The sequence below is a fragment of the Emys orbicularis genome, chromosome 1, assembly GCF_028017835.1.
Source record: "Emys orbicularis isolate rEmyOrb1 chromosome 1, rEmyOrb1.hap1, whole genome shotgun sequence".
In the NCBI taxonomy this organism is placed as follows: Eukaryota; Metazoa; Chordata; order Testudines; family Emydidae; genus Emys; species Emys orbicularis.
Window position 1 is genome coordinate 199,517,070 of NC_088683.1, and position 13,705 is coordinate 199,530,774.

The window sequence follows — 13,705 nt, forward strand, 5'->3', positions numbered from 1 at the left end:
AGGTAGTGAAGACCTGCCCTATGTGTTAATTTTACAGTAATATGCTGATATTTGAGGTTCTCTTACAAGTTATCAGCTGCCTAATTTATAGTGTTTCTTACTCAAGTATTAGTTTTAAAATAAGCTGCTAGCTTTTTATCCTTTGAAGGGACAATGTGATTTAGACTTTAAAAGTTCACTTTTGAAATAATGAAATAAACTGTCAGCACTGACCATTCTATTTGGCTACTGTTTATGCTTTGCTTGCTCATTTATGGATTGTTGGGGGGGACATGACTAAGACTGTCACGAAGTAGAAAAACTTAATAGCCCCATATACTTCTCTTAAGAGACAGATACACCATAAACATCAAAATAAAAAAAGCTTTTCTTTGTTTTCCCTAAAGTAGACTAAACCTAGCAACTCATATGTGCACTAATGCCTGCTGACTCATTACCTTTTAAAAGTCTACTGTGGAGCTGGTTATGCTCCTCAGATGATCCCTTTTCAAGGAAGGGCAATTCTTAAATACCCTTGGATACTAAAACAAAATATTATCCTAACATCTCTTCTGAAAACTGCCATCTTTGGGTCTAGCATATGACCGAGAATATGGTGGGTCTGCAGGTGCATGTACAGCCACAAGGACATGGTAGTACAGCTATATAGTCTCTAATCATGTGTTTGAGCCCCAACATAAGAGAAGAATAGATGATTTATTAGACAAATATTTAAAGCCTGTGCTGGGGGAAGCACCCTAATTTCTCAGTTGAAAAACCACAATAAGATAGCCATCATTTTGACCTTTGTCTTTAGTTCTCTAAACTATGCTTTATCTGTATATTGTTTAATCTTTTTCCTGTTTTTGACACAGTTTTTTTCCATGAGCATTTGTGGTCCTGTACTTTCTCTTCCTTTTGTTTTCTTATATGCCATTATTTAGACTTGACAAGGAGGACGCATTTCACTAACGAGAGCAATTTTAAAAGAAAAGAAACTGTCCTTTCCTGAAAACTTTGAAATACCAGGTGCAGTTTCCTGTGTTTTATGCATCTAAAACACTTCAAAATCTGGATTTCATGCTCAAAAATAATTAAAAAATGGAAATAAGAACTTACTTTATTTTGAGTTCTTTAAAGGAGTAGCTTGTCAGTGACAAATTAAAAAATCAGTTAGATTAAAAGTGCTGATTTAAAACTTTGATTTGAAGGCATCTGAATGGTTTAAACAAACTAATGTGAACTGAAGGGACCAAACTTAAACACCGTGATAGAAGCAGTCCTGGCAGCTCACTGCTGACTTTAAACATATAGGTGGGGAGAGATTTGAAATCATCTTGTATGCGTTTTGGTCATAGGGTGGAGACTATCCTTATCTCCGTATGCGTAATAGTCTTTTTGGTCCTCTCTAGTATGAAGGAGTGGATATTTTAACTGGACTAGATGGATCTTGGAATGGATTCATATAGAGAAAAACCTTGGTTGAGATTTCTGGTGTATATGTTGTCTCATTCTTGGTTACATTTGGTGAAGCAGGCAGAGTTAGTGCATTAGGATTTCATTTGGGAGAGTGGAAAAAGCAATTTTAAAAACTGCTTTATAACTGTATGTCATTTGTACCTACTTCACCATCTTCTATAGACACAACTAGCTTTGCGTGAGCTTTCACCCTCGCAATCAAAGCTTATCTGTTTTCAGTTTTGTATTTCCCTTTTTTTTTTTTTTTTTTTTTTAGCTTCCCATGGTATTCCTAGTTCCTTGCTGTGCCTTTGAGACCTTTGGGTACTGTATACACGCTCACCCACCATTTATCTCCCTGCACTACAATATGTAGGATCAGTGGGATGAGTTAAGAACATAGAAGCATGGAATCCTAATTTACTTGCTTTATTTGCGTTTCACACTTAATGCCGTATACATTTTTGTATGGCATGACTCCTCAGGTAGGATGGAATTTAATGCTTAACTTAAATTACATTACATTAATTAAATTATATATTTCTAAGCCCCTTCATTTTCAGTTTAAAACAATTTTTACTGAAAATTTTCTGGATTTTAGAAAAAGTATTCAGTTTTTTCCAATTTTTACCTTACGTTTGTATCATTCAAATAGATTAAAAAAAAAAAACTAGTTTTATTAGTATCTCATGTAACGTATTTTCCTATGTATTATGATAATGCATTAATCTGTGTGTATATGCAAAGCTGCCTGTTGAAGTAAGACTATGTATTAGTCTAGAAGATACACACAATAAACAAACAGGCACGCACGCAAGCGCCAAAGTGCTTGCGCATCTGAACGTACTGATGAATCTCACCCCGACCACGTACTCATTTCAAGCTGTTTGTTTAAAGATTTGACACACTAAAATGGAAAGAAAACAAAAATCTGTATCAGAATATGTTTCAGAGCACAAGAAAGTATTTGAAAGTTTCAAAGAAACAAAAATAGGAGAAAAGAATGAAATTGAGGGTGGCCCAGTTATTAAATGTAAATATTTATAGGCTAATAGTTCTGTCTATAACAGTAAGCTGTTTAATCCCCAAATAAAACTTTTTATTTGAATAGAGAGATATTGTTTTCTTAAACTCAGAGGTGGCATTGTGTTTTGAGTTCTGTATTAGTTGTGCAGCAAACCACACTGATGAACAGAATTCAAAGCATTAATCTACTGAAACTTTTCCCCCTGTATTTCCATCCACCAAAATAAACCTTGATATTTACCCAGAAAAATTAATAGTTTTTTGCACTTATTTTCACCTGTTTTGTTGTTGTTGTGGTAATGAACACTGATAAATTACTGGGAAAAAAATAAATAAAATAAAAACTGGAAACAAGGGGCCCCCTATATATTTCACAATTCCTATGTAAACTGTTGCATATAATTAGTAATTAACTTGTTTTGGTTATCTGAAATGTGTGTTTTGTTTTTAAAATCTCAAATGATGTTAGTTTGAAGTCTTTCTCACATTAAAAAAAAAAAAAAAAAAAAAAACTACTCAGGCTTTACAGCAATGGCATGGGCTGTATTCGTGGAAAACCTGACATGAAAAACTTCTCATCTTTTAATTTTTTGTTTTTTTGCAGTTCTTGCTATTTTTCACAATTGGTATACAGTAGAACCTCAGGAACACCTTAGGAATGGAAGTTTGTTCATAACTCTGAACAAAACATTATGGTTGTTCTTTCAAAAGTCTACAACTGAACCATTGACTTAATACAACTTTGAAACTTTACTATGCAGAAGAAAAGTGCGTAACAATCTTAATTTAAATAAAACAAGCACAGAAATAATTTTCTTACCTTAGCAAATCTTTTTTTAAATTTTCCCTTTATTTTGTTAGTAGTTTGTTTAACACAGCGCTGTACTGTTTGCGCTTTTTTTTTTTTTTTTGTCTCTGCTGTTGCCTGGTTGCGTACTTCCGGTTCCAAATGAGGTGTGTGGTTGACTAGTGAGTTCGTAACTCTGGTGTTCATAACTCTGAGGTTCTACTGTATTATTAAAAATCCTCACTTTCTTTGTCAAGGCAGGGTTGGTATCACAAAGTTGGTCTTCACAATGTAAAATAATAGGCTACTTGGCTGTAAAATTAGCCCTGCAGAAAATTGTTTCCAGCCAAACAACATCAGCATCAGTAGTATGAATCTATCCCTCATCCTACCCCATTTACCTCAGTGAGTAACTTCACTGTCTAAATGAGGGCCCTGCGATAGATGTTCAGTTGAGGTGATATATCCTTCCAGCTGTGGAAAAAATTTCCAGCCAACTATTCTGGTTGCTGTGCTCAACTTTACTTCCTTTTCTTCAGAAGCTGTTTGCTTCTACAAGACCTCGATAAGTTCATGGAGGATAGGTCCATCAATGGCTATTAGTCAGGATGAGAGGGATGGTGTCCCTAGCCTCTGTTTGCCAGGAGCTGGGAATGAGCGACAGGGAATGCATCACTTGATTACACTGCTCTACAGCCAAAATGCTTCTGAAATAAATGTAGTCAAACTTTACTAATTCTGGGTCACTGAGAACGAAAATGATGCTTAAAATTGTTGATTGGCTCTAGTTTTCGAGATATGCTATTGGGTCAGTATATACGACCCTTGACTTGGGAATGGCGGAGGATAAGTGAGTTATAAAGGGAAGGGATCTCAATTTAAACCAGAAATGATTAAAATACATCTTTGACTGGATCTATGAATAAATCTATGACTGGGTTTGGACAGTACTTGCTTTTTAGGCAAAACAATGAATGATGCAATCTGAAGCTGGTATTGCATCATACATGATATGAATTACATCATGTTATTCCTAGAAGTCATGGATGATGCAATCATAACGAAGCTTACATCACTCTGCTGAACAAATTGCCCTATATCAGCTCTAGAAATCATACAGTGTCGTGCTCTTATTTGTCAGTGTTTGATTTTGCAAAGGGACACATATCTGTTTAGCCAAAGTGAGCAGAGATGCCTCGTACTTGTGCGAACAGTGCAGATAACTTCTGCTATGTTTGTGGTGAAGTGACTTTTGCATCACAAAAGCGCAGTATAACCACTATAGTTAAGAAAGCCTATCACTTTTATTTTGGCTGCAAAATTGGAGATCAGAACAAGAGGTGGGCCCCACACACATGCTGCAACACTTGTGCAACAAATCTTCGCCAGTGGTTGAACAGGAAAAGGAAACCTATGCCTTTTGCAGTGCCAATGATTTGGAGAGAGCCAACAGATCATACCAGCAATTGTTACTTCCGCATGGTGCCTCCAGTTGGGAAAGGTGTGTCAAAGAAGAAAAAGTGGACTGTGCATTATCCAAACATTCCATCAGCTATACGCCCAGTACCCCACGGAGAAGGACTGCCGGTTCCTGATGCACCAGAATCATTCTCACTTGAGTCAGACGAGGAAGAGGATGAAACTTCTGGTCCTGAACCATTAATGTCACAGGACCCACATTTTCTCCCATCCTCCTCCTCTGAACCACACCTCATAACACAAGGTGAACTGAATGACCTTGTCAGGGATTTGGAACTACCCAAGAGTAAGGCAGAGCTGTTGGGCTCCAGACTACAGCAGTGGAATCTCCTGGCAGGTGATGTTAGGGTTTCCATGTTCCGTGACCGTCAAAAGGATCTTGTCCCATTCTTCTTCATGGAAGGTGATCTTGTAGCCTGCAACAACATCGATGGTGTGATGGCAGCCCTCAACGTCGTTCACGATCCAGATGAGTGGAGACTGTTCATTGATTCATCGAAGACGAGTCTTAAAGCTGTTTTACTGCATAATGGCAATGTTTTGCCATCAATTCCAGTTGGTCATGCAGTCCATATGAAGGAAACCTATGACAACATGAAACAACTTTTGAGGTGCATAAACTATGACCAACATCAGTGGCAGCTTTGTGGCGATTTGAAGGTTGGTGCTCTCTTGCTTGGTCTGCAGACTGGATACACAAAGTACTGCTGTTTTCTCTGCTAATGGGATAGTCGTGCAAGAGATTCCCACTACATCAAGAAAGATTGGCCACTCCGACGGTCATTGGAGCCTGGGAGGAAAAGTGTTCAGCATCCACCACGCGTTGAATCAAGGAAGATTTTGTTACCACCATTACACATCAAGCTGGGTCTGATGAAGAACTTGGTCAAGGCCATTGACAAAACACAAGCAGCTTTCAAGTATCTCCGTGGAAAATTTCCAAGGTTAAGTGAAGCTAAGATAAAGGAAGGTGTCTTTGTTGGTCCTCAGATTCGTGAACAACTTTGAGATGATGCATTTGACCATGCACTGCGTGGCAAGGAAAAGACGGCCTGGAAAGCCTTCCAGTTAGTGGCAATAAATTTTCTCGGAAACAACAAGGCAGACAACTACAGGTTGTTGGTGGAAAACCTCCTCAAGGCATACAAAAGCCTTGGTTGCAACATGTCACTAAAGATACATTTTTTGCACTCTCATCTAGATTTTTTTCCCCACCGAACTGTGGAGCAGTGAGCGGCGAGCGATTTCACCAGGACATTGCAACAATGGAGAAACGCTATCAAGGCAAATGGAGCCCATCAATGCTTGCAGACTATTGCTGGACAGTGACAAGAGATGCTCCATTTAATGAATACAAGGGTATGTCTACACTACAGGATTAATCCGAATTTATATAATTCGAATTTAGGAAACCGATTTTATAAATTCGAATGTATTCGGCCACACTAGGCACCATTAATTCGGTGGTGTGCGTCCAAGCTACCGTAGTAGCATCGATTTCCAGAGCGTTGCATTGTGGGTAGCCAATAACATCTAATTGCCAATAACATCGAATTGCGGCCACACTAACCTTAATTCGGATTAACAATACCAATTTTGACGCTACTCCTCTCGTCGAGGAGGAGTACAGAAATCGAATTAAAGGGCTCTTTAATTCGAATTAAATGGCTTCGTTGTGTGGACGGGTCAAGCGTTAATTCGAATTAAAGCAGCTAAATCCGAATTAAAGTCGTAGTGTAGACCAGGCCCAAGAGACAAGCCAAGAAGCGCCGAGTAGACACTGAATAGGACTAAACTATGTACAGAATAGATTTTTGCCTTTTGTTTCATAATAAATTTTATTTATATAACCCTTTTGCTGATTTTTAAAGTGTTACATAAACAGGACAGGTGAAATATCATGTAAAGCAACCATAAACACATGAAAAGACCTAGGTTTACAATTTATGATTAAAACTCTACTATCTACACAATGTACATAGACATAAAATGTAAAAACTTAAATATCTTAGAAACAGTAGCCAATCAGTTGTTTTAATTGTCATATTTGAATTTAGCACATCAAAATACATAATAAATAGCACATTTTATCTCTGAAGCAGACGACTTCTCAAAAATTGTAGACCAGTGTTATCTGTTCTTTCATTCTCTCTGAAGCACCTGGCATTGGACACTGTTGGAAAACAGGATACTAGGATAGATGAACCTTTGGTCTGACCCTGTATGGCTGTTCTTATGTTCTCAAGATCCAATTTTATGTGGGCTTGTTTTAAAGGACTTGTGGCTTTCCCTTTAATGTTAAGTGTAGTGCAGGGAACTTTCTGGTTCTAGTTATTGGTGTCATTGATATCTCACTGCTGTTGCTGACTGCTTAAAAATAGCGAGCATAATTTCTGTTTTTTTTTTTTCATTAATAGGCTGTCTGGATTACTATAACACTAACATTGTACTGAGTGCTAACAGACTAGGTTGTAGTGTTTTTACCAGTATTAGTACTATTACCCCTGCCTAACTCATCTCCCTCCTCCCCCCCAAAAAAACAAACAAACCAACCCTAGTGTTGACAAAACCATACGGACTTCTTATAGCATCCCCCAGTGGAAAAATATAACTCTGGCTGACATTAGGCTATGAAGGTAGATTAAAGTATCTTAACTTTAAGGGTGTGTCTGCACTAAGAAAATTCTCTAGCAGCGGTGCAACCAACACTGCTGCAGGGTAGACTGAATGCAGAGATTTCTACCACAGTTAAATGACAGTGACCTTGTGTACATTATAATACTCAGATGTGTTTGAACATAGTTCAAGATTAGCTTTAACTGACACTCTTGGCCATAATGCAACTGTCTGGACAAATTGTGTTCAGCCTTGTCAGCTAAATGTGACATACTCTGGTCCCAACATCTTTTAATTGCAGTTAGTTGACACTTGCTGAATACAGATTGTCATGGTCTACAAAAAATTGAGCAGCCTGGTATCAACCAACTTGTCTTCACAACTTTGTTCAACCATGACCATCTGTGTTCCATCAGGAGTCTGTCTCTGAAGAAGGTGGGGATGTACAATTATAGCATAGAGATAGGACTGGAGAATGTGAGTGAACTTGGTCTGTGCCAGATGCTGGAAGAGAGCAGATAACAAGGGGCAGAGAGGCTAGGATGTCTGCTGTCTTTGTTTTCCTTGGGTACTCTCCTCTTCTCCACACACATTCTTTCCTGAGAGTTTAGGAATTTCTGTAGGAAAATGGAATGTATCAGCTCTTCTGTGAGTCTTAAAGTTGTGTTTTAAATCTTGTATTCATGCACTCCTTTGATTTACTGATAATCTGAAGCTTTCCCACCAACCCAGAATCTCTCTCACAGCCCAGTGGGGATACTAATATTATCAGTCTAAACAAATTTTGGCATCAAGCCCATATTTTGGAAACTATCATTCTTACTCTTATAGTTCCCTCCTCTTTCTTTCCATCAGGGGTCGAGGGGTGACACTTCTACTAAATAGTGTCAGGTGACATCAATATAACAATGGGTAATGGAAGAATGTTATAGATAAACTTGAAAAGGCTTGGTGTTTTTGGGGTTTGATGAAACTGCATGTTCAAACATATGAACTTGTGCATATTGGGAGACGTGTGCTATTTTTATTGTACAGAGCCTTTGCTCATCCAACACGGAGACAGGCAAATTAGCGGAAGAGAGAATGATCATGCAATGTGGGGAAATGAAACAGCAGCGATAAATGGGTGTGGAAGAAAAGAACACATGCAAACAAAGTGAGGTGGTAAGAGGAGGGGGAAAATAAATAAAGTGGGAAGGAAAGGACAGAAGGAGAGAGAGCAACTGAGGAGCGGAAAGGAAAGTTAGTTATCTTGATTGGTTTGGTAGATGGATTAGTTGTAGAGGGAATTGGGTCCATCTTTTCTAGACAGAGGAATAGTCATTACAGTGCATTCTTGACATTTCAATTTTGAAACACCTATCTCAATCTCTAGGTATCTTACAAACCTTGCCAATGCAATGACAAAATTACAAGTAAATGAACTGTCCGTATACCAACCCCCAAGAATATAAAAACAAACAATACCTCTTACCATTGCCACTATTGCTGGGTATCCCTCAAACCACCATATAGATCAAATATTAAGCAATGTGTATTTCTGGTATTACTCCATAGCAGCATATGAAGTTAAAGATGAATTTTTCCTGTTGACTTAAAAAGAATGCTCTTTTAACGTTGGGCATTTTTGAACAATTGAATAAAAATTAGGGCTGTCGATTAATTGCAGTTAACTCATGCGATTAACTCTTTAAAAAAAAAATTAACTGCGATTTAAAAAATTAATTGCGATTAATCACACTGTTAAACAATAGAAATCCAAAAATATTTAATACATTTAAATTGGTAGTTTTTCTACATTTTCAAATATATTGATTTCTATTACAACACAGAATACAAAGTGTATAGTGCTCACTTTATATTTTTATTTTTTATTACAAATATTTGCACTGTAAAAATGATAAAAGAAATACTGTTTTTCAATTCACCTCGTACAAGTACTGTAGTGCAATCTCTTTATCGTGAAAGTGTAACTTACAAATGTAGATTTTGTTTGTTTGTTACATAACTCAAAACATGAACAAAAACAAAACAATGTAAAACTGTAGAGCCTACAAGTCCAGTCCGTCCTACTTCTTGTTCAGCCAATTACTAAAACAAGCAATGTCACCTGAAAGTGAGAACAGGCGTTCACATGTCACTTTTGTAGCTGGCGTTGCAGGTATTTATATGCCAGATATGCTAAACATTCGTATATCCCTTCATGCTTCGGCCACCATTCCAGAGGACATGCTGCCATGCTGATGATGCTTGTTTAAAAAAAAAAGCGTTAAGAACATAAGAACATAAGAAAGGCCGTACTGGGTCAGACCAAAGGTCCATCTAGCCCAGTATTTGTCTACCGACAGTGGCCAATGCCAGGTGCCCCAGAGGGAGTGAACCTAACAGGCAATGATCAAGTGATCTCTCTCCTGCCATCCATCTCCATCCTCTGATGAACAGAGGCTAGGGACACCATTCTTACCCATCCTGGCTAATAGCCATTTATGGACTTAGCCACCATGAATTTATCCAGTCCCCTTTTAAACATTGTTATAGTCCTAGCCTTCACAACCTCCTCAGGTAAGGAGTTCCACAAGTTGACTGTGCGCTGCGTGAAGAAGAACTTCCTTTTATTTGTGTTAAACCTGCTGCCTATTAATTTCATTTGGTGACCCCTAGTTCTTGTATTATGGGAATAAGTAAATAACTTTTCCTTATCCACTTTCTCAACATCACTCATCATTTTATATACCTCTATCATGTCCCCCCTTAGTCTTCTCTTTTCCAAACTGAAGAGTCCTAGCCTCTTTAATCTTTCCTCATATGGGACCCTCTCTAAACCCTTAATCATTTTAGTTGCTCTTTTCTGAACCTTTTCTAGTGCTAGAATATCTTTTTTGAGGTGAGGAGACCACATCTGTACACAGTATTCAAGATGTGGGCGTACCATGGATTTATATAAGGGCAATAATATATTCTCAGTCTTATTCTCTATCCCCTTTTTAATGATTCCTAACATCCTGTTTGCTTTTTTGACCGCCTCTGCACACTGCGTGGACATCTTTAGAGAACTATCCACGATGACGCCAAGATCTTTTTCCTGACTCGTTGTAGCTAAATTAGCCCCCATCATGTTGTATGTATAGTTGGGGTTATTTTTTCCAATGTGCATTACTTTACATTTATCCACATTAAATTTCATTTGCCATTTTGCTGCCCAATCACTTAGTTTTGTGAGATCTTTTTGAAGTTCTTCACAATCTGCTTTGGTCTTAACTATCTTGAGTAGTTTAGTATCATCTGCAAACTTTGCCACCTCACTGTTTACCCCTTTCTCCAGATCATTTATGAATAAATTGAATAGGATTGGTCCTAGGACTGACCCTTGGGGAACACCACTAGTTACCCCTCTTAATTAAGCGTTAATTAAATTTGTGACTGAACTCCTTGGGGGAGAATTGTATGTCTCCTGTTCTGTTTTACCCACATTTCGCCATGTATTTCATGTTATAGCAGTCTCGGATGATCACCCCAGCGCATGTTCATTTTATAAACACTTTCACGCAGATTTGACAAAATGCAAAGAAGGTACCAATGTGAGATTTCTCAGGATTGATACAGCACTCGACCCAAGGTTTAAGAATCTGAAGTGCCTTCCAAAATCTGAGGGGGACGAGGTGTGGAGAATGTTTTCAGATGTCTTAAAAGAACAACACTCCGATGCGGAAACTACAGAACCCGAACCACCAAAAAAATCAACCTTCTGCAGGTGGCATCTGACTCAGATGATTAAAATGAATATGCATCGGTCTGCTCTGCTTTGGATCATTATCGAGCATTATCGTGTCATCAGAATGGACACGTCTTCTGGAATGGTGGTTGAAGCATGAAAGGACATATGAATATTTAGTGCATCTGGCATGTAAATATCGTGCGATGCTTTCGCTGGCACTGTTGTAGCTGGCCTGTTCTCACTTTCAGGCGACATTGTAAACAAGAGGTGGGAAGCATTATCTCCTGCAAATTGCAACCAAACTTGTTTGTCTGAGCAATTGGCTGAAGTAGGACTGAGTGGACTTGTAGGTTCCGAAGTTTTTCATTGTTTGTTTTATTTTTGGATGCAGTTATTTTTTGTATATAATTTATAAGTTCAACTTTCATTTTAAAGAGATTGCACTACAGTACTTATAGTATTTTGCAATCAAAATAAATGAGTACTGTACACTTTGTAGTCTGTGTTCTTATTGAAATCAATATATTTGAAAATGTAGAAAACATCCAAGAATATTTAAATAAGTGGTATTCTATTATTGTTTAACAGTGTGTGATTAATCGCGATTAATTTTTTTAATCGCTTGACAGCCCTAATAAAAATGTTGCTACTTTCCAAGGCCATGTGGAAAAAAGTTGAAAAAAATCATGTTAAGTGACATCATGTCTGTAATCATAATGTATGTATACAAAAATTTTTAAGCGAATCTGCTTTGTGATTTCTAGGGGATCATCTCTGGGCATCAAATAGTAGCTCCATTTCCATGGCTGTTCAACTCATTTTCCAGGTGCCTCTTTTGAGACTGCCAATGAAGATGCTTGTTTCTACTGTCTTTATGATGCAGGCACTTGCTCCCTGAAAATGCAAGCATGTTCCACATAAGGCCACCAAGCAGCCATGCAAACCAACTAACTAGTTGCAAAATGTTCCATATCTTCTTTCCATTTTTTTTATTGTGGGATCACTTGAGGTATTGAGTCATTATTGCTGTATGTAAGTAGCATATTGTAGGATTTCTTTGAATTTGTTTGTGTACACCACATTAAACAAACAAAAGCAGCTTATGTAGTATCTTGATGAACTTTGATCTAGAGCCTCTGTAGCTTGTTCCTCTTTCAATTTCTGAAGTGCTGCAGTCAGGAAAAGGTCTTTAAATATAGATACTTATTTCATGTCATAGAGTTTTGTGGTAAATTTGTCACTTTTAATCAACATGCATCTCCAAAAACCAATGTGTGATAGTTTTTCAAATGCTGTTTTCAAACGTTTTTTCCTCCATGTGTAGTAGGAGCAGGATTTATTTGTAGCAAAATCATATAATTAAAGATGAGCTTACTAAAGAATGTATTTTGAAACTTGCTTAAAAATGAGTATCTAAACTATCTTCTTTGTTTGCATTTCATTTAGCTTAGAATCTAGATACTTAAACAGTGATCTTATTTTTTTTTAAGGGTGCAATATGTATCACGTAAATTGTCCTTTCTTATGAGTCATAGTATTCTTATTGTTGAATTCCTATCAGATACTTATGTACTGTGTAAATTTTCACGTTTCTTTGCAGGTTTGAAGAATAGAAGAATGCTTTCCACTGAGAATAGCCCTAATACTTCTGATACACAATGCCTTTAAGCGAGAAGAATAGTGTGGTTTTTGCATACGAGTCTTCGGTACACAGTACCAATGTTCTACTCAGTCTCAATGATCAGAGAAAGCAAGATCTTCTTTGTGATGTTACTATTCTAGTGGAAGATCAACGATTTCGGGCTCATCGGTCTGTGCTTGCAGCTTGTAGCAGCTATTTTCTTTCAAGAATTGTGGGACAGTTGAATGCTGATCTTCTCATCACTTTACCGGAAGAGGTGAGTGGCACTAATTGGCATACTTCTGTACATCACCATAATTATGTTTCTACACCATTACATTAAATTATGCTATACAATAGGCTGGTGTTAACTTTAAGTAACTAATCTTAAATTAAGTGGTTTAGGAACTGGGAATCTAACTGGTGAACAAACCACTGCTTCAGAATTGTCATTTATCAAGCATTCAGTGTAAGGATGTGGGGGGACACTCAAATGAGAATGTACATGAGCTATTTAACATCAAATTATCTCTTTAAAAAGCTGTAAATGAAATTAATATTGCTTGCTTGCAGGATTGTAGCTTCTGTTTGAAAAATATTTTGTGCAGCACAGATGTTAAATTCTCATGTTCCCCAAGCTGGTGTGGGCTTCAAATGCTGCTGAAGGTATTGTAGATCTCTGTGCTTCGTGTGTGAGAAGGGAATACTTTGGATTATTGTATTATTGGAATACATTGTATTATTCACCATTTCAGTTCGTATATGCAGTGTGCCTTAACACTCAACAAATCAGGTCACTAGTTAGACTTAATTACTTGCCACTACTGCATATATGTTTGGGATTTGAAGATGGGAAGGTTGACATCCTCTTTCCCCTAGTGGTTTTACAAGTGTTTGAACCTAAGTTAGTGTGCTGATTTATAAACAATGCCACATGAGTAGGTGAAAACAAATGCAAACTTTTCACAAATGCAAACTGTCGTGTACACTGCTGTTTTCAGAGCATGCTCCAAAATAGTTTAAA

The 13,705-nt window shown here is 37.5% G+C and overlaps 1 protein-coding gene across 1 annotated transcript in view; it reads left to right on the top strand.

The window, feature by feature from the left end:
• BACH1 (BTB domain and CNC homolog 1) overlaps window positions 1-13,705 on the top strand; it is a 52,983-nt gene that overhangs the window by 10,425 nt on the left and 28,853 nt on the right. The window contains exon 4 of the mRNA XM_065402677.1: window positions 12,661-12,958. Within this exon, the coding sequence (XP_065258749.1) occupies window positions 12,719-12,958 (240 nt within the window). The 5' untranslated portion in view covers window positions 12,661-12,718. The remainder of the gene's footprint in view (window positions 1-12,660; window positions 12,959-13,705) is intronic.